Below are 21,093 nucleotides of genomic sequence, written 5' to 3' on the forward strand. Positions count from 1 at the left end.
TTCTGAGTCCCGCACTCATCAAGGGACTTCCCACAAAGAGGCTCAAGGCTGCTTCCCCAAACAGCAGGTGAAGCCAGGGCACAAAGAAAGCAAATGGATCAGACCATCAAGAATATGCACTGAAGCAGAGCAGGGTGGATTTAGTCCCGTCCCAGTTCAAAGCTGGAACAGAATAGACTTTAATGGGTATACAGTGGTACCTCTACTTACAGATGCGATCCATTCCGGGGTGCTGTCCGCACCCCGAAAAGTCTGTAAGTAGAGTGCCGCTTCTGCGCATGACGCGGTAGATCCCTCCTGTGCATGCGCGAAGCAGTGAACCCGGAAGTAAACACTTCCGGGTTTGCCATGTTCATAACCAGAAAAAACGCAACGTGAAGCAAACACAACTTGAGGTATGACTGTATAAGTATTCTTTCCTATATCACTGTCTCAATTTCAGCCCCTTTCTGAATTATCCCTAGCATGGAATTTGCCTTTTTCACTGCCTCTGCACATGAAGTTGAATTTCCAGCTCTACAATATCTTCCTTTGCAGAAGCCATGCTGATTCTTCCCCAGCGGCACCTGTTCTTCTTTGCTCTCTAATCCTTTGTGCTAAAAAGAGTTTTTCAAGTGCTGAGTTTTAGGTTTGCATGGTGCTCTGGGATATTGTGTGGAAACCAAAATGTTAAGGAAGTGTAAGACTGAAAATCCCCATTCATAGGAATGAGGCAGAAATGTACACAAGGCCCCAGAGACATAGCCACCTAGTGCTGTCACTTAGGAAACTGTCATCGTGGCATAAATCAGAATGCTCTTCTACCAATGAACACCGGTGACATGCAAAGGGGCTGAGTCATGGGCATCACCTGAGTCCACTGACAACTCATTTAGTTTCCTCAAAGAACTACAATTCCCAGAGCTCTTTGACAGTTAAAGTAAGTACTGTACTGAAACTTTCTTATGTGCAACAAAGAGTCCCGCAAGTCTAACCCTCTGGAAGCTTCTCTTATGTGTGTCCAGCAGAGTCTTCTGCATATTCCATGACATCACCAACCCAGCAGTGCTTCTGGGCTATTCCTGACCTCTTGCCATCAAGCAGAAAAAGAGGACTGCTGCTTAGAACAAGGTCAGGTGGAAGAACAAACACATATACACAGAAAGAGAGAGAGAGAGTACATTTTGGTCCTCAAATAACAGTACCTTCCTGCCTCCTGCTCTTCGTCCAATACAAGATCCCAGCAACTCCAAGAACATGACTCAAGATGAACACAGTGGGTGGCAGGAAAGTCCCATTCAAAAGGGGCATTTGCCTCCTGGTTCCCGCGCCGTTATCACAGATCCCGAGTTTTAAATTCCTCACTTGAGGCCGCAAGCACCCAGACACAGCATCACACAGAACAGGGCGGGCGAGAACAGCAAAGGCACAGAGTTCAGAGGAGAGAAAGAGAGTGAGAGCGAGAGCGAGAAAGGAGAGAGAGAGCTGTCTCTGGAAGGAGGGGGGTTTCTCTTCCTCTCTCATCAGCCCATGGGGTGGGGGAGAAACAGCCTGCCCTCTGTTGCTTCCAAAACAAAAATGCCCGACGGAGCAAGTGGACTCCGGACAGAGAAAGTGAGCAAATGAGCGTCCGGGTGACTCAAACATCTTTCCTTGGCATCCACCAACGTGATGAAATGAACCAACTTCAGCCTCTTCCCCCCCCCCTTCAAGAGAGAGAGCGTCATGCTCTTAAATTTCCATTCCTAAGCCCATTGGAATGCCCACTCTCCAAGCAGACTTGTTTGGAAGAGAACAGGGAAGGCACTGCTTGAGGAGCCAGGACAGACAAGGCAGAGCAGGGATTCTGCTAGCTCAGGACAGGCTGCCTAAAGAGCAGCCTCCCATACAGCCCTTCCGGATGACAGGAGGGGGAAAAGAGAGACCAGTTGGCTCAGTGCTTTTTTAGTTCACTGAATTGCAAACCTCAGTAGGTGCTGGCTGGGGCTGATGGGAGTTGAGTCCAAAACAGCTGGAGGGCAAGAGGGCTGGGCTATGCAGATGAGGGGTGTGGCTATGCAAATGGGCAAGGCCTTAGTTCTCAATGGCCCCTGGAGCTGAGAACAAGGACAGACCCCATCACAATGATGTCCTTTTCACTTTCTCCCATAACTAAATGAGTACCATTTACTCCTAGGGGGGAAAGTGAAGCCCTAAGGCTTTGGGAGTTTGCTGGCGCTGGGTGACTTGACCTGGGTTGTTAAGATCAGATTTAAACCAACGCATTAAAAAGAACTGGGGAAGAGAAAGGACTTTGCCTGGCACTAAGAAACAGAAGAGCTGGTGCCAGACAAATCCATGGGGGTCGTTATCAATGGCTACTAGCCATCATGTTTGTGTACCAGCAGCAGCATTTGAGACATGCTGCCGAAAGTGCTATTTCATCAAGTCCTGCTTGCGAGCTCTATGTGGGCATCAGGTTGGCCTCTGTAAAAACACAATAATGGACAAGCTGGGCTTTTGGCCTGATCCAGAAACAGGAAACTTCTTATGCTCTTGGTGTCTATGGGGAGAGTGTACCAAAGCTGAGGTCCCACTTTCAAAAAGGGTCGTTTCTGCCGTCACCATCCCCCACCCACCTCACATCAGGTGGATCAGAAAAGTCCCTTCAAAGACATCCAGGGGGTTGGGCTGTCCCATGTGCGAGTAGACAGCCCCAAGGTTCCCAAGGCAGTGTGTGTGTACATGCCATGAGCATCTATGTGCAGAGATAGTGATGTGCTGCACACACAGGTGCCCTTGCAAGATATAAGCCATTCCTTCACTCACACAACTCCACACATGCCCATTTGCCCACAGGCATTTTGCTAAACAAATTAATAAATAATTGTAGGTTGTATGACCTTCGGGGTATTTTAATTATGTGCAGAGCAATATTATTATTATTATTATTATTATTATTATTATTATTATTATTATTATTATTTCACTGGTGGCACTATACAAATGATATTAATAATAATATTATCCTAGTTTCAATGCTTAGGCCCAATATGGGCAAGTAGCACCCACAGGTTAAGAAATCCTGATCTTTCCTATTCAGAAATGCAAAGCCATAGAGCAGTCAATGTCTTCCAAGGACGGAGGGGAAACATTGGCACTTTTGTTCGCAGTGGCTACATTTGGGGTCACTGGGCAGGCTCACCATGCCAGGGAAGGGAGAAGACAGTGGGCGATTGTTCCCAACTGGCTCCGTTTAGAGACAACCTGACACTGTGCATCCCATTTCTTGTTTTTTTCCAAAAGGGGGTTTTCACTGATATGTAAAAAAGCAAAAATCCTGAAAACGCTACATAAAAGCCAACTGTAGTATTTAAACAAGCACAATATTTTCACACCCACACCCCATACCAGGATACTGTAAGAAAGCCTTCCCCAATTGAGTGCCCTCCACTGCCATCCCCACTGGGGCTGAGGGGAGTTGCTGTCCAGGCTGCTATTTCTTCCACAAGTACACCCCAAAAATGTCTACTTTCACAGGCTTCCTGGATTCTTTGCTTTTAATTTAGGCTGATTCCAATCTGGGTCTCAGGTCAAAATAAGATAAGAGGAAATCCAGTCATCTCCACTGTCTGTGGTTTAAGACATTTCAGAGCCTGGGAGATAAGATATCCAAAGGGTCACCTACAGATGGGAAAATTTATCCATTTTGGTTCTTTATATTTCCATTACTAAATTCAGTTCTCCAAACTTCCACGTTAGTTTGTGGACTTATTAAAATAATAATGTCACTCTACTCTATCCTCTGCAGTGTAAATATTCGCCCAGAGAATTAACAGATGGGAGTTGTGGCTTGAAGATGAAGAGACCAGTGGGAGGATGAAGAAAATAGCACATATTTCAAAGCATGTGTGGAAAAGTTTGGGGGAACCCCCACTCCAAAGCGCCAGGACTCCATGCTGGAAGGATTTTTCTCCACCTACCCTTTGTGAAGAAAAACCAGAAATAAACTTGATTGTGCAGTTTGCTTCCTCGGCCACTGTGCCCGTTCTGCTGCTTTTTCATATGAAATTGTTAAAAATACAGTAAGCCTCTCTTGTCAATGGAGCAATTGAAACAGCCTCAACCATCACAACAGTCCAAATGAAACACACACAGAGAGGGAAGAGCCACCAGAAGCCACCCAGGAGCAGAAGGACAAGGCTCTCTCTGCACACGTCCTGTTTGAGAGAATATTGTATGCAAACAACCACAGGCTACTGCTGGGCAAGGAGAGAGAGAAGGGAGGCAGGAGGTTAAAAGGGGATGGGTTCCATCAAGGACAGGGTGCAAGCTCAGCCAAATGATCCTCAGAGGAAAAATTCAGTTCAAAATTGTCTAGAGGAGCAAAAGCTCTCCCTCCCACTACATGCCCACAGCACTGCCAGAAGTTTGAGTCAGGGGCAGGCTAGCAATAAAACACCCTGTGTCAGTGAAGTTAACTCTTCATTCAAAAGAACACAAAACAGTGCAGGTCTAGTGATCACAGCAACTCTTCCCAGTAGAACTTGCCCCAATGAAGCAGTTGCGAGGAATGAAGGTTCCCACCTTCCCACAGCTTTCCAAGGTGCCTCCCCTGGTTCCTTTTCCCAGCAGCCTAAGGCTCTATTGTCTTGTCTCTCTTTGCTCCTCCCTCTTCATACCTCTTCTGGTCCTGGGAGACAAGGATGGAGGGGAGCTGGTTGCAGCAGGACGGAGAGACTCCATGGCATCTTCAGCAGCCTTACTCATCTCTGTCTCCTGTCCCCCCTCCTCTCCTGCCTTTGATTCTGGACTGCTCTCTGTCACAGCCTCTTCCTGCTCACTAAACCCTGTTACCTCTTCAGCTTCCAACACCACCAAGCAAGGAAAGCATCATTTTAGCCAGTTCCCTGTGAAACATCTTAGTGTAGCCTCCATCCCCTCCTGCTACCCTGCAACCTGGTCCCTTCCATATATTTTGGACTACAACTCCCATCAACTCTGATCGTTGGCTGTGCTGGCTGGGGCTGATGAAAGCTGAAGTCCAAAATGTCTGGGAAGACGCCATGTTGGGGAAGGCCAGCCTATTTATAGGCAAGGAAGGGACAAAAGAAATCAACTGGTTAAAAAAAATAGGTTTGTGCTGTCAGAGAGAGATTTCCAGTCTCATGCCCCAAAGGTGGGCTGTGCTTGACTACAGATGCTGAAATTGTGGAGGGTGGTGACTCTTGTCTACTGAGCTTAAAAAGGCTAAAATCCTTCTGAAAGCAACACAGTGTATAGGCCAGAATAAAGGGAAATACATTTTCACTTCCAGGCAATTGAACTTCTTTGCTCCCTTGAGAAAAAGAGACAGTGCATTTGGTCTAAGTGTCCTGCGGAATTACTTAGCCCCTGCAGGAAAGTGACAGGAGATAGCAATTCTCTCAGCTGAGGAAGGTTGGTTGGCCACCTCACCCACCCCAGACAATTACAGTCATACCTCATGTTACGTTTGCTTCATGTTAGGTTTTTTCAGGTTGCGTCCCGCAGCGACCCGGAAGTACCAGAAAGGGTTACTTCCGGGTTTCGCCAATCGCGCTTCATGCATGCGCCAAAACACACCACGCACCTGTGCAGATACAGCGCTTCAGGTTGCATACTTTTCATGTTGCGAACGGGCCTCAGGAACAGATCCCACTCGCAACCAGAGGTACCACTGTACCAAGCTACAAAAGCAGCTAGAAAACACACCAAAATTTGAAGACACAAGCCAAGGTTTGTTGGATCAACTGTGGGGCAGCTTGTGGTTTGTTCAACAAACCATAGCTTAACGAAACTCTGGCACAGCATTATGTGAGAATCAGACCCTCCCCGTTCCAGTTCACCCCCACGTGCACATAAGTCCATGGTCCTGCCCCATCCTCCCCTAAGAAGGAGGGCTAGGGAACATTGCCTTACAAGAAAACAAAAACAAACATTTCTAAGGGATTCAGATTCTGTGCCAGATGCTTCAAGAGGCAGCTTGTGCATGGAAGACAAATGACCCACAACTGCCACATGCTCCAGTCAGAGTTTTTGAAAGATGCACAAATGCACAGTTTATTCATTTCCCGAAAGAGACAATTGCTGCAAAACTCCCAGCCCTTTATGCCAATTCTTAAAGAGATGTCTCTTCCGTTCTCAGAGCTGAGTCACCCTCTGGCTCAGCTCAGACCAGTGTGTGTGTGTGTGTGTCAGGCCAGACTGCACACTTACTCGACATTTCCCTGGTGAGTAACACTTTCCCCAGCCTAACACTCGGTGACTTTGCAAAGCATCAGAGGCCTTATAACAGATGTGAGAAGCTGCCAGCAGTTCAAGAGAGCGCAGGTCCACCAAGCAAAGAACCAGTTTTCCCCACTCCTCCCAGCCTGAATCCTGCTTCTTTATATTCTTCCCAAACTCAGCTGTAGAACTGAAAATACCCTCCCATTGAGAGAAGCTCCTCTCTGCAAGTGGGCATCGCAGATTGGTTGTGGGTGCAAGGTGGGGAATCCCCTGTGCAAATCTTGGCTGCAAACTCATAAGGCGGCTTTGCCCAAACTGCTTACATGCACTCAGCCTCAGCTATGGCGCTGGCAGCACCTACAAAAGTTCAGGTTTTAATATTCGGTTCTAATGTTCATCTGATGCTGGAAGGCACTTTGGGTTACTTTTTTGGGAGGGGACTGCTAATATATGTCAGATATTATATCCTGAATATGCTGGATTATAGTGTGATCTGCCTTGCCCCACCACAGCTTTGCCAAACTGATGGATCCTACTCTTGACTTCAGTGGGGAATTCCAATCGGAGGGGGCAGGAGAGGAAGGAGATCCAATCCTGGAGGTATACGCTTGAGATTCAGCCCCATTGTAATTCACACTGATTACAATGACAGGCATTGCTCTTGTAGTGAAATCTTAGAGAGGGAGTGGGGAGAAGAGGATATGGAAGAATAGTAACAAAGGCCTTTGCTACTCCAAATAGCTTCTTCGTCTATTGGTTTGCTGCAAAATCCGTATCTTTTCAAGTCCTTGCTAGGACTTTTCAAGTCCTTTTGAACACCTGGAACTCAAAAGTGTATCAGATTATGTAAAACCAGCAAGTGAGCACCCGTCTGCTTAATTAGCTGCATCTGTACCAATGGGAGAATACAGGTCACCTTGAAGCAAAATTTGCATTTTTTTTTATCAGTGCAGAAATGCACCTAGCATAATCCCCAGGGATCGTACCCTGTCATTCAAGTTATCTAAAAACCACACAAAGCCACAAACTCCAGAAGCTGAATCCAAACTAGTTCCTGAAGTACCTGATTGCTTAGCAAAGATTACCACTGCAGAGTCAGTTCAAATCCAAACATACAACCAGAACAGCAAGGCGGGGGGGAGTCCCTTTGTGTCAAAAGGATGCTGCTGTTGAGAAGGCTTTTCATGGGCTGCTTGTGTATCCCAGGAGACACAGATTGCCCTATCAGAAACTTTCATGAAATTGAACCTGTTCACAGGGGACACCCACCTTCAGTAACACAGAGGGTCTTAAGGTCCGCATGTGAGCAGAAAAAGATCAGAAACTTGTCCCCAAGGAAGGAGAGCCTGAAACTGGACAATGGTGCAATCTAATAGGGATGGCAGGAAGAGCAGCAGCAGCAGCCTTTGGCCTCATCAAGGACAGATGTTCCGCGGAGACTACTGCTTCCACACAGAAAGAAGTAGTGCAGATAGACAGTTACTTAACTGTGGAAAATAAGAAACATCTCCAGGAGGGCAGTATGGGAAGTTTAGGTAAACTGTGAGAGCACTGATTCCATATTATTTTCAGATCATCATCATGCCCCAAATGACTAACACAGTAGGAGGAACATGTGAGAAGTCATGAACAGACGAATGTCCTACTGGATTGGTAAACTGGTGGTGCAATTATGTGCTATTCAAAGGCTTGTGTACATATCAGTCCATAGTAACTAGCCACAAAAGAAGGCACTGCCTACCTTTTCTCATTTCTCTGGTGTAATGCTCGGGAAAGGGGTACCACAATTCCACAAGATTGTAGAAAATCTACTAATTGCAGCACTGGATAATAATTCCAGCTTTCTGAGAATCCCAGCTTGCTTTCCTCTTTTTCAAGCAACTTCCTAACCCTTATGGTAATGAAGGCATGCTTGAACACAGTCTGTGGGCGATGCTCTCACTGTTTTGTTTTATTTCCAAGGGTATACAATGCCCTGGAAGGTTCCTTCCCCTCCACTCCCCTAAATTTAACAGAATAGGTTTGTTTTGTTTGTTTGTTTGTTTGTTTGTTTAGTAGAGGCCAATAATATGCACAAAAGTAGTCATGCAAATCTACGCAACTTGTATAATCAACTGTACGATCTGGTGCAAGTTTTGCTGTTGGCGGTTCTTTTTAAGTAAAGCATGTGATCTGTTTTTGTCCCATTCTTTGCAGTGTCCGCCAGATGGCACTGCAGAAGCACCAAACGACAACCCATGCAATTTATAGGATGGGAAGGGTGGGGGCTTGAGAGAACCCTCAAAAGCATCACCTATCACTACAAGCAGGGAAGAGACAGAGAAGCGGCAAGCCAGCAGTGCAGGCATGGTTGACCCACTTGCATTCAGGACCAGTACGCAGAGCTGCATAGCGGATAGTTTGTTTGAGGGAGGGAGACTAATGCAGAGAGAGGTTGATGGACAAAATATACGGTTCCATGACTTTGCTGGAAAACAGACAGATGCAGTGGGGCTGCAAGAGCCATGAAATGGGGTGTTCTAAGGGTGGGGAGAAAAGTGCACTCTTTTGGGAGGAAATAGCATGCACTTTCAAAGCAGCCTTTGCCACTGGTGCCCTCCAGATCCCATATGATGCTGGGGCTGATGTGGTTTTTAGTCTGACACATCTGGAAGGCACTAGATTGGCAAAGGCTGCTTTAAAGTAAGGAACACTCCTTTAAAAAAATATCATAAGGGAAAAGTAGTAAGCCTGTTTCTGGAACCCATAACCAGAAGTGGATTTACCACAGACTTTCATCCAGCCCCCCTCCTCATGATTACGTTCTTTTACCCAAGGGTCCCGGAGGAAGTGTTGGGCTACAAGACTGTATCTGTGGGTTAGCAAAACTGCTCACCTGAATTGCCATGTATATATAGCCTTTCATAATTTTTTCTTCATTTCCAAAATGAAAAGAGCCAGGGCTGAAACTTGCTTGCAAAGGAAGTACATGAGAAAGATCTTTCAGGACCAGACCAATAGTCCACCAAAGAATGTCATGCCATCTCTAGCTGTGGCCAGAATCCAGCCATTTTCAGGTGCATCCACAAGCAGGGCATGGAAGAAGCAGCCTCCTCCAGTTTGAGCGAGCATCTAGAATGCTGAGGTAGGTTGCCTCTGGACCTGGAGGTTCCACTTAACCACCATAGCTGGCTGTTACCAAGAGGCCTCTGCACTCTGAATCTGCCTAATGCAGCTTTCCCTAATCAGGTGTCCTCCAAATCCAGCCATTTGTGTGTCTTCTCTAGCTCAGTTGGTTAGGAGTATGGTGCTGATAATGTATGGGGTAACTGCATATTGCTGCATTGCAGTGGGCTGGACTAGATGATCCTTGGGATCCCTTCCAACTCTACAATTCTATGATTTCCATAAAATGTTTTGGCCCATTACAACACGGCCATACTGCCTGGGCTGATGGGATTTGAAGTCCAAAACTTTGCAGGGCAGGGGGGTTCCCACCCACCACACATTTTTTTGCAGCCCAGTCAAAGTGAAACCCAGAAAATGTAAAGAAGCACCCCAAGCTCTCAAATCCATGTCTCCCACAGCATCACTGCGTTCATAAATGCAAACAGAAATTGATTAGGCAGTGGGTGAGGGTAAGAATAGGAAGAGGATTTTAATCCTTCAGTTACAGGAAACCTGTCTGTGAGGTTCCAACAGTGCTTTCATCATGTAGAACAAGGAAATCTGTATAAATATCTCACACATGAGACCCTGAGTCATCCATAGTACTTCTTGCTCAGAGAGGACACCATTTATCATGCAGGCTAGATGGGGTATCTCTGTCGCTCAGCCATTTCAAAACACACACATTTAAGAGCCACAGGTTACCCTCATAAACCCCCAGGATGTCAAACCCAACTTACTTCCTCCCTTTAGGAGAACATCACTAGGAGCCCGAGAACCTCTGAGCAAATAGATTCAGTATGCAACCTCTGGAACCCTCTGCGCTTGCTGGTGCCACTCTATGCACCGTGGGAAGAGGATGTGGCCAACAGATGCCACGTAAGTTCAACAGCAGACGCAAAGCCCACATGAACCAAGTCACCTCCTCGTGGGCTGTTTCAGTCTTTAGATGTCAGACAAGGCACCGCCAACTGACTGGGCATAATGGAGTCTAAGTCCTGCCCCTGACACCCAGATCATGACGACAGCCTGCAGGATGGGGAACCCAGTCCCTTCCTAAGAAAGGGGAAGATAAACCTAAAAAGTAGACTCCCTGGTGCCAGAACAAGAACCCAACACAACCAGAAAGAGAAAGAGAAAGAGAGAGAAAGAAAGAAAGAGAGAGAGACCTGTGTCTCAGCTCCCAGAACCAGCAGATTCATTGCCCCGATCAGCAACTACATTGCAGAATGAGCCATGGGCCAGGCATCAACCTTCACCCATCAAAGTCACCCGCTGGCAACTCTGCTATTACAATGGTTGCTCCCAACCTCATTTTCTGAGTTCTCCAGGCCAGGGTTGGCAGAAGGCAGGTGGGAACCCAGCGGTGGATCAGCAAGCATTCCCAATTCCCCATTATCCAACAAAATTACCCCTCCCCGAAAATATACTGCTGAAATGACGAAAACAGAGCATGTTGTAGAGACAAGGAATGCGCATATGAAAGGGCTGTGGGCAATCTGCAGCCTTCCAGAGTTTGCTGGACTACAGCTGCCATGTCACCCCTGACTACTGGCCACATTGACTCTCGGGGCTGATGGGAGTTGGATTCTAACAACATCTAAAGGGGCAATGGTCCCCTCCCTCTGCTGCAAGTTTCAGAATAGCTGAATAAAACAGTTTCCAGAAAGGCCGCCATGTTGCCCTCTAGCAGCAGACACAACTATGTAGCTTGTCATATTTTAATCAGAGATCTACCCTCCATCCAGGGACAACGATACTTCCCTTTCAAAGGCCTTAGGACAGCCTTCTCACCAAAGTGGTGAGCTCTGGCTGTATCAGACTACAACTCCCATCAGCCCCAGCCTGCAGAAGATGGGGCTGATGGGAGCTGTAGTCTGAAACAGTTGGCTGGCATCACCTTAGGGAAGGCAGCCTTAGATGCTAGGCCTGCCACTGCTTAACCGAAAAACAGCTCCTCACTAGCAACAGACCACATCACAGAAAACACCACAACAGAGGGACAAGACCCCACAAAAAGCCCAGGTGCCAACTCAGTCCCCTTCGCCCCACCCTGGCAGCAAGATCAGCCAGAGCACTGGGGCTCATTCACATGCTACGCAGTGCTCTTCTGCTTTCTATGAAAGACAAACAGGTCAGCTTCTACCCAAAAGAATAAATGGACCCAAATCTGAAACAATGGGACTCCGAAGCCAGGGAGAGAACATTTCAACACCTGCTCTTTGGAACTTCCTGTCTACTGAGATCACACCGGCACCTTCACTGTACTTTTTTAGATTACTGCTAAAACATTCCTGTTTAAACAAGCCTATCCAGATGCTTAGAAAGCTGAGGTCATTTTAATCTGTTTTAGTATTTTAACTTTTGTATATTTTAAAGTATGGTTGTGATTTATTTTTTTAATTTGTTGTTTCTGTAAACCACTTTTTATAGGTTCCCCCCCCCCTTTACAATCAAGCAATGTATACATTTTATGAAACAAAGGAAGCAAATAAACCTTACCTACCTCTCAGAACCCTCACGAACTGAAAGGAGCCATTCTCCCACAGGGGTTTTTGGTGCTAGCATGATTCAACAGAACTTGAAGCCACCAAGCAGCTTGTAAAGGGCTTGAATTGAAATAATGGCTTCTAGCTTTGCTACAGACATTTATTAATTTGACACTGCTATCTCAGAGAAGCTGAGCTTTAATATTTGAGCAGTTAGGGGTGATGCAGATCCTCTCTTTTGGAGGGGGTTGTTTAATAAATATATGACATTGAATTCACACAGGTGGCAAATCCCTTTGAAATATTTGTAAACAAGCAAGACCTTTTTCTTTTTTCCTGTTTCCTTCATTGTACAATATAAGTTGTGTTTTTATACCCTGTGTATCTCTGTATCAATTTCATTCACACATCTTTTATTTTTCTTTTGACTTTATTGTCAGAGGCTCCTTGAGTTGAACTTACATTATTTTGTTGTTAATGTTTGTTTTTCTCTTTGTGTGTTTTGCCTGTGTTAGGATACCCTGTGGACTTTTTGCATTTCGGTGCCCTCTTATCTCACTGCTCAACAACAACAAACTCATCTGCCTTCAACCAGCCAGTAGAGAATAATAACACTTCATGAATAAGATAGAGTGGACTTTAGACCACCAAAGCTGTTGTCTAAACAACCTAACAAAAAAACTTGATAAATGAATCAAGACATCAGCAGAACATAGAGACCAAAATTTCATCTTTGTGGAATGCAGTTCATAGGAACCTGCTGCCTTTTTACCAAGTCATACAGCTGGTCCATGAAGCTCAATATTATCTACACTGACTGACAGCAGCTGTTTCAGGCATAGGGGACATTCCCAGCCCTGCCGGGAGAGGATGCTAGGGGTGAAGGCTGGGACCTTTTGCCTGCAAAGCACGAGCAATATTTCAGTTTGAAAATTCACATCATTACCCAAGAGTGTTTCAGCTTACCAAGTTACTGACTAAAGGTATTTCGGTTAGCCAGTTTGGAATTTGGCCTCCCTTTTCTCACTCGCTGTCACCCCCCCAACACATTCCCCCTCCTCCCCTAGCAAATCTGCACAATGTTCAGCCATGAGTGCACAGCCCTGGAATCCAACCTCGCTTGGCTGCACCTCTCTGCTCCTGTAGACGTCATTCCCACACAGGCCAGCCACCCGCCTGCCCTCAGCCCTCCAGGATCTCTAATGAGCTGTGTGGGAACTGGGGAAGGAGAAGAGGCAAGCACCGGCCCAGGTGACCTGCTGCTGCTGCCAGCTGCTCAGGAGGACTTCTTCACCGCTCTCTGCTCAACCTGACCCAACACTGGTACTCCTTCAACAGTTCCCACACCAGGGGTGAGGAACATTTTCCAACCCGAGGTCTCACATTCCCTTCTGAGCAACCTTATGATGGCCACATGACAGTGGCGGGCATGGCCAGAGGCAAAAGTGGGTGGAGCAACCAATGCAGTTTTCAACCTGTGTACAGTATGCTAATTTCTACACACACACACACACACACACACAGCCACACACCTCTATCCTCATCAAAGCAAGCATGACACATTTATCGTAGTTCAAGGACACACTCAAGGCAGACCAAAACACTCAACGCAAGGCCAGTGGGAAGTGTGGCCTGAGGAGAGTTTTGAGGTTGATTTAGGCTGGATCTTTACAGATATAAAAAACGCTATCGAAAAATAAATGCTATTGGGGGGGAGCTTCCAAGGCAATGTGCCATTGACTTTGGAATCCACTCTACAGCACGATCTGGTGTCACATTTATAATGTGTAGCTGAGTCCATAGAGAGGCCCAGAGGGCTGTATTTGGTCCCTGGGCCTAAAGTTGCCCACCCCCAGCTTTACACCACAGATGACTTTTCTAAATGCTATCCACTTCAGGGCACTCACCACAGGCATTAGAAAGAGGATAGCACAGGCTATTTTAGAGCCTCCATCATGTTCAGCTTCAACAGAAAAGTCTGTGACTCACTCTGGATACTGAATGGAGTGGCTCTCAGCTTCATCCTCTGCTCTAGCAGTTGGTTAAGATCAAGAATGACACTTTCTGGCAATTTCCATGGGGTCACCGTGCTAGTCCCTTGCAGCAAAATCACATGGACTTCACTCCATCTCAGTGTAGGCCACAATAAGATGCCACAGGATACCGTTGGTTTTGCTTTCTGTTAAGGCTGTGATCACTGCTCCCCATTCCTTCCCTGCCTTCATGCTCTGCAGTTCCTTCCATGAAATTTGTACAAATGGCCTAGCTTTCTGGCCAATGCTTGTGGCTGAATTTGTGTTATTTCCAGTTTTACAGTTGTCATTTACTTTCCCGAAATTGTTATTATTTAATTAAAATAATTACACTGAGCCGTGGGGATTATCATCATCCTCTTGAACTGACCCAGATGCCAACCTCAGGACCCGCCTGGATTTCTACCTTTTGGCCATGCCTCTGGGTACATACCCGCCTATGCAGTCAGCAGTAAGGCATTTAGCACAAACACACATGGGCTACACCCTCCTGCAAGCACAGGCAAGCAGCAGGAGATGGATCAAGCCACGCATGCCCTCCCTGCTCCCAGGCGGCAGCCTTGAGAAAAGTCATGAAGAAAAGATGACATTTCTAGAGACAGTCGGGGACTCCACCCGGCTTCCCAGGCGCCCCTCCTTCCATGGCTGTCACATCTCGCGGCTCCCCTTTGAAATGCCTTTCACTGCAGGTGAATCACAGGTGTTTACAGATACTGGCCAAAAGGCTTCCTGAGCCAACCATTCCCAACCTCGGCTCCCTGGATGTTGCTGAACCACAACTCCCATCTGCAACCAGCTGTCATGGCCAAGGATCAGGGTTGATGGGAAATGTAGTCCACCAACATCCGGGGCCCCAAGCCTGGGAAAGGCAGCTCTAAGCAGTATATGCCAGTTTCAGCAAGTCTCCCCTCACGGCTTCTACTCTTTCTGGCCAAAAGGGTCCCATCTAAACAAACAGCTGTGGTCAGGGGAAGGACCCGCTCCCATATCTAAGCAGTCCACAATTTGGAACTGCCCTTGGTAACCAAGCAACAGGCTGTGATCAGCAGGATCCTAACCTTCCACTTGTCCCTGAGGCCAGGGATACCCCAAACTCCAGGGTAAAGTTAGAAAGTGAGGCTGGAGGCTCTAGAACCGTAGACAAGGCAGCAGCCAATCCCCCAGTTTTCCTCTCAGACTCAGAAATGGGGCAGGAGGCAAGTATTACTACACAGGTGTCAGGAGGGTACCTGACCGCAGCTGGGAGGGGCTCAGGCATGTCATACTAACAGGAGGGCAACAGTATACTCCTCATGGCAGGCAAAAGCGTGGAAGCTCTGCAAAGTGCCCTCCAAGTGTTTTTGACTCCAATTCCCACCAGCCCTAGCAACATGCGGCAGTGCTGGCTGAGGCTGATGGGAGTTGTAGTCCCAAACAGAGGGCTGGTGTACACAATGGCAGGACACCGTACAGCTTGCAGCAGTTCAAAATATAGAAGGAATTTATATTAGAATACCACAAGTGAGAAGGGAAATGAGGGTCCCTTGCTAGCAGAGCAGGAGAGCCTCTTCCTTCTGAGTAACTACCAGGCTTTAAGCCTCCTTAAGGGCATCAAGGGTAAATGTTTAACTCCCAAAGAATTTTCTGAGAATCGGTTTCGAACAGGCTCTCAATTCCAACAGCCAGAGAGGAAGCAGGCCTTTCCAACCCTCATACAGAAGCAGAAAAAATATTTTTCAAGACACCACACAAGGACACACTCTCCTTCCTTCTTTCTCTCTCTCCCTGAGACACACACACTCACATCAATCCTTGGAACAGGCCAGTACCCTGTCAGCTGTCCAACAGGCTTTTCACATACAAATATGAACTCTGAGGAACCCTGGTGGGGAACTTACTGGAATCAAGGATTCAAAAGCTCAAGTCAATTCCTCTTTTCAGCAGCCACTTCACACCAAAAGATTAATTCTGATTGCACACTGAAAGGAGAGGCTTCCTTTTCATCATGGATCTACAATGGTGCTTAGGAACGCAATTAGCCATATGCTGGATGGATAGGAGGTCTTTTGAGGGGAGACAGTGACATTGTGACTCCCCTATGGGATATGCATTTGGGAGTCCCTTCCCAAAAAACTATCCAATATGTTCCCCAAGTTTAGTGGGCATTGGTTGTGTGATAGTGTGGGGAGGGACTTCTCCTGAAAACGGAACGCAACACAAATCTGATTTTGCATTTTTAAAGGATTCCTAGAATGGTGATTCTTGAGAATGCAAAGTTACAAAAGAGCAAGTAATTCTAAGAAAGTCTTAATGTTCTTTGCCTATACAATGAAAGTAGGTGCTGCATGTTGCACCATTGCACTTCTGTAACCATCCTGCCCAAATTCAAAATAAGTAGATCTAAAAGAACAAAGTCTCTTGAGTATCATCAAGGTAGAGGAGAAAGGAGGCAGACCTACAGCTGAGCAGCAGTTACCTTTTTAGCATGTTATGGCTGAAGTCGTGTGTGTGTGTGTGTGTGTGTGTGTGTGTGTGTGTGTGTGTGTACACCTCTTTGTATCCTTTTGATCCAATAGGGGAGATTAACCTTATCTGCATCATAATCCTCCAGGGATCAGAGGAACACAAAGTAAGATGACAACTTAAAACCTTCGGGACCTTTTCAAAACAAGCACAGTTGGCTCAAAGAGGAGTGACTATCTCTGCCTGTTAATGAGGTGGATTTTTCCACAAGGTGATCTAGCCAGTGAACTTGGAGGGTTAAAGACCAATAATAGTGCAGCCTGGCTTACTTGCTTCAATCCTTGGACACTCTCTACTCTGCAGATAACTAGGTGTGGGTATCAGACACTGCTGTGCTCTCAATTGGTTTCCCTGTGTTACTCTAAAGGGGGGGGATATGAGGGTAAGTAGACTTCTTTTGGGATCTCCACCTTCCTGCCCCCAAGGCTTAAGGCTCCGTATTCCTCAAGACACATTGTTTTTGAGATCATACAACCCTTGCAACACACCCACCACACATCCAGCTTTCCTTCTGGCCTCCAGCCCTGGCCTACTACTCACTTCTGTTTACACGGGGCTTCCCATGTGCAAGCTTCATTGTGCTTCCCCTCCACTGTGCAAAAGTTGGTAACTATTATTCCCATTATGTAGATGGAGATCAAAGTCTAAGGCAGGCCAAGGCTGAGGAGCCAAAGACCTAGCTGTGTGTGCTCCCTGTCTATTACCAGCACAGTGCCTGATACAGCAACTCTTTGCCTTCCAGATGTTTTGAACCACAACTCCCAGCAGCCCCCATCAATGGGCAAAGGTTGCAGAGATATATCCACAGAAGCTTCTTTACTCAGAAGGTAAAGAGACTCCTGACCATTAGGTGCAGTCGTGACCGACTCTGGGGTTGCGGTGCTCATCTCGCTTTACTGGCCGAGGGAGCCGGCGTCCAGCTTCCAGGTCATGTGGCCAGCATGACTAAGCCACTTCTGGCGAACCAGAGCAGCACACGGAAACGCCGTTTACCTTCCCGCCGGAACGGTACCTATTTATCTACTTGCACTTTCACGTGCTTTCGAACTGCTAGGTTGGCAGGAGCAGGAACCGAGCAACGGGAGCTCACCCCGTCGCGGGGATTCAAACTGCCGACATTCTGATCGGCAAGTCCTAGGCTCTGTGGTTTAACCCACAGCACCACCTGCATCCCAGCAGCTCATACTTGGCTGCAAAAGAGAGAGATCTTGTGGCCTTGTTGTAGTCCTGGCTTTGGGCCCTCATCTAGGTTGCTGCTTCTTGGGACATCTTGCATACCACATGCCTTTCCAGAGACACCTGTGTGAAGCGTGTGCCACAGAAGCACCAAAAATCTAAGCTCCCTTTGCCTGAGCACTGGAATGATTAAAAAAAGAGAGAGTAGGGAATGAACAGGTGTCGGCAGGCAGAGAAGGTGCCCTGGTTCACCTTGTCCAGCTGAAAAGAAAAGGAAAGGCAGGTTCTGCTGGCACAGGAAGAGATAAGAGGGCTCAGCTGTGATTGAGGCACAAACAGGAGGCCTCTTTGCTTCCCATCCCACCCCCAAAAAGTAAACAGCCCAATGCAGTTGTGGCAACACCAGCACCTTGAGGAAGTTTTTAGCATTCTCCTGAGAAGGGAAAGAAAGAGGCTCCAGGTTAAACCCTTGGCTGCAGATCCCCAGGCATACAAAGGAAGCCAGTCAAAGATAGTCCTTGGATCTCCAGGACAACGGCTGGCTGTCAAAGGACCGCAGGGACTTCCAGGCGCAGTATGGTGGATTGTGCTCCTCTCATGATTTTTGGCAATGCTCACAGAAGCCTTTTTCTCACGCTCACCACAGCCTGGCCAAACTGAAAAGCTCAGAGTGGAAAAATTGGCAAAGCTGGAGGCACCGCTTGCGCCGGCAGCCTCTTAATCTCCCCAAGGCCTGACCGACTTCATTATGCAGCCTTTGTTTACGCCCATCTTTTTTCACTGGAGGTTCCAACCCTGACAGTGCAGGAAAACTCATCAGCTAGCAGGAATCAGGCTTGCAAGGAAGAACCACAATTAGGGATCAAAGCTTTCCCTCTCTATTATACACAATCTGAAGCCAGGTATCTGACAGGACAATACGGTTCCAGTTTGCGGAATCTGAAGCAACACACCTTTTGCTACATCCCGATAATACTGTGTGGCACCAACACGTCCACCCCCAACTCCCACACCACAAAGACAACATCACTGAAGTGTCGGGGGGGGGGGAGCTGATGGAGGAGAGAACACAAAGAGCTTGAAGGATTTGCCGAAGATCTCAGAAACAGAGCTGCTTTCTTCCAAGAGGAAATTCCACATCCACACTATACATAAGGATTAATGAGAAATGGACCTTTGCCAGGAGAAAGGCGGGAGAAAGAAACTGAGGCCTGTCCCTTGAAGAATGAAGTAACTAGTAAACTTGGTGGTGGGGGTGGGTGGGATAGCATTTTGGGGCCATGTCATACAAGACAATTTCTTATGAGGGTATTTTCACACAGTAAGACAGTACGGTGGTACCTCTGATTAAGAACTTAATTCGTTCTGGAGGTCCATTCTTAATCTGAAACTGTTCTTAACCTGAAGCACCACTTTAGCTAATGGGGCCTCCTGCTGCCGCCAGAGCACGATTTCTGTTCTCATCCTGAAGCAAAGTTCTTAACCTGAGGTACTATTTCTGGGTCAGCAGAGTCTGTAACCTGAAGCGTTTGTAACCCGAGGTACCACTGTATACACTGTAGTATGTGTGAGAGAGCTCAGGAGCAGGGCTAACTCCACCGGTTCTGCTGTGACAGGCCAGCCCCACCAGCCTCTTCCTCCTTCCTCTTCACTCGGGGGCAGTGTTTCCTTAAGACTGGTGGGGGGGAGGGGCAGAATGGGGAGACAAGAAGCAAAAAGGCTCATTTCATCAGCTTTGCTGGAGGGCCAGTTCCATCAGGCACCTCTTGCCCCCTGAACTGTGCCAACTGGTCAATATAAGAACAGCTGTGTAGAAAGTGGTGCCCAAGTTTTTTATTTTCCTCTTCCCTCCCTGTCCCTTTTGCTTTGCATGTCATTTTTTGTTTTTTTATGGCTAGCCTCTGATAGGGAAATGTCTTTTTTTAATTGTATGTAATTCACCTTGGGAGCCTTTCTGGCTGAAGAGCTATGGTACAAATGCTCTAAATAAATAATAATGTATTTCCACTGAATTCAACAGCAGCTTTCCACTTTGTCGGCATATCACACTTTGGGGGAGACACACATGGTTTCCTTACTATAAACTTGTCTAGCGATTATAAACCTGTCTAGCGATGAAGTGGCTCTTGGGATCCCGCCTGGCAGAGCTATCCTGTGATTGTACCTGCCAAACTGACTAAGTCTGTGAGACTTCAGTAGAGCATGAGACTCTTAACCTTAGAACATGGGTTCAAACCCCATGTTGAGTGAAAGATTCCTGCATTGCAAGGGGTTGGACTAGATGAACCTTGTGGTCCCAACTCCACATTTTTCTTTACTTAATAGTAACATACTAACTACAAATTGCTCTCTTCCCCAAGGAGGCTTGCCTGGTAGCCCATGCATGTATGAAGTCCATAGTTCAAGCCATTCATTTCAGGAATAGCATTTGGAAATGCATTCTTCTTTATTTCAGGTTTACTTCCCCAGAACTGCCACCAGAGAGCCCTACCTACTACAGGAAGTCTGAAGGTAACTCACTCTCTTTTATGGGACCAACATTGAGGCAACTTTTACTAAAGCCACTTTGGGTAGGGGGTCCTTCCCATGGGCATAGCTGGGGGGTGGGCTGTGAGTGGCATCTGCTCCTCCTAGATCAGGTAAAACAATAGAAATACTTAACTAACTGACCAATCACATCGGTCCTGACCCCAACAACAAAAATCCATTGTCCTGCCCCAATTTCACAGCATCCTGCAGTTTGCACAGTGGCAATGCCAACATCCCCACCCCTTTAAAAAATGCCAGGAAGAAGCTTGGCGCTTGTGCTTCATTGCAAACAGAGCACATTTCTGCTTTTGTGTTTATGAAGGGTTTTTCTTCAAGGCCCTCAAGGAAGGAGGCTTCTCTTCAGTTCCAGCAGGAAGCCTCCACTGGCAGCTCCTCTCTCTACAGAAGCATGGCAAGACAAGGGCAGAGAGAAGGAGCACTGATGTAAACATGAATGTATCACTACTCTGCTCCTGCCAGCCCAGGCAGATCCCCACACCCTACAGCTCCTCTGCCTCCACGGCTTCCAGAGTGCCCGAGGGGAGCTGCTGCTGAAATGGCATTCCAAAAATGTGCCAGCCGTGAAGCTCCAGCAGATGCCTGACAAGTGCCCACGTGCGCACTCACTGCTTTTGTGCAACTGCCCTGCACATCAGCAACACAGCTGGCAGCCAGCTCCCCTCTGCACTGAAGATGGGGCCTCTGGGATTGATTCACATGGACCAAAACTCCGGTTCATAGAATCACAGAATTGCAGAATTGGAAGGGACCCCCAAATGATCATCTAGTCCAACCCGCTGCAATGCAGGAATCACTGAAAGATGGGCATCCAACCAGTTTAAAAACCTTCAGTGGAGGAAAGTCCACCACCTTCTGAGGAAGTCCATCCACTGTTGAACAGCTCTTACCGTCTGCCTAATGTTCAGTAGGATTCTCCTTTCCTGTCATTTTGCTCGATCTTTCATGTGTGAGTCACTCAAATGATATTGGTGGTTCAAGACTGACAAGAG

The 21,093-nt window shown here is 47.1% G+C and overlaps 1 protein-coding gene across 8 annotated transcripts in view; it reads right to left on the reverse strand.

The window, feature by feature from the left end:
- The window catches only part of MACF1 (microtubule actin crosslinking factor 1), a 291,360-nt gene that overhangs the window by 207,320 nt on the left and 62,947 nt on the right, over window positions 1–21,093 (reverse strand). For 2 of the 8 annotated variants that reach the window (XM_053399049.1, XM_053399046.1), the window contains exon 1: window positions 1,185–1,305. The exons of the other annotated variants lie outside the window; for them this stretch is intronic. In XM_053399049.1, the coding sequence (XP_053255024.1) occupies window positions 1,185–1,290 (106 nt within the window). In that variant the 5' untranslated portion in view covers window positions 1,291–1,305. Of the gene's footprint in view, window positions 1–1,184; window positions 1,306–21,093 lie in introns of those variants that run through there. 8 annotated transcript variants of the gene reach the window in all.

This window comes from Podarcis raffonei, chromosome 8 (genome assembly GCF_027172205.1).
Source record: "Podarcis raffonei isolate rPodRaf1 chromosome 8, rPodRaf1.pri, whole genome shotgun sequence".
In the NCBI taxonomy this organism is placed as follows: Eukaryota; Metazoa; Chordata; class Lepidosauria; order Squamata; family Lacertidae; genus Podarcis; species Podarcis raffonei.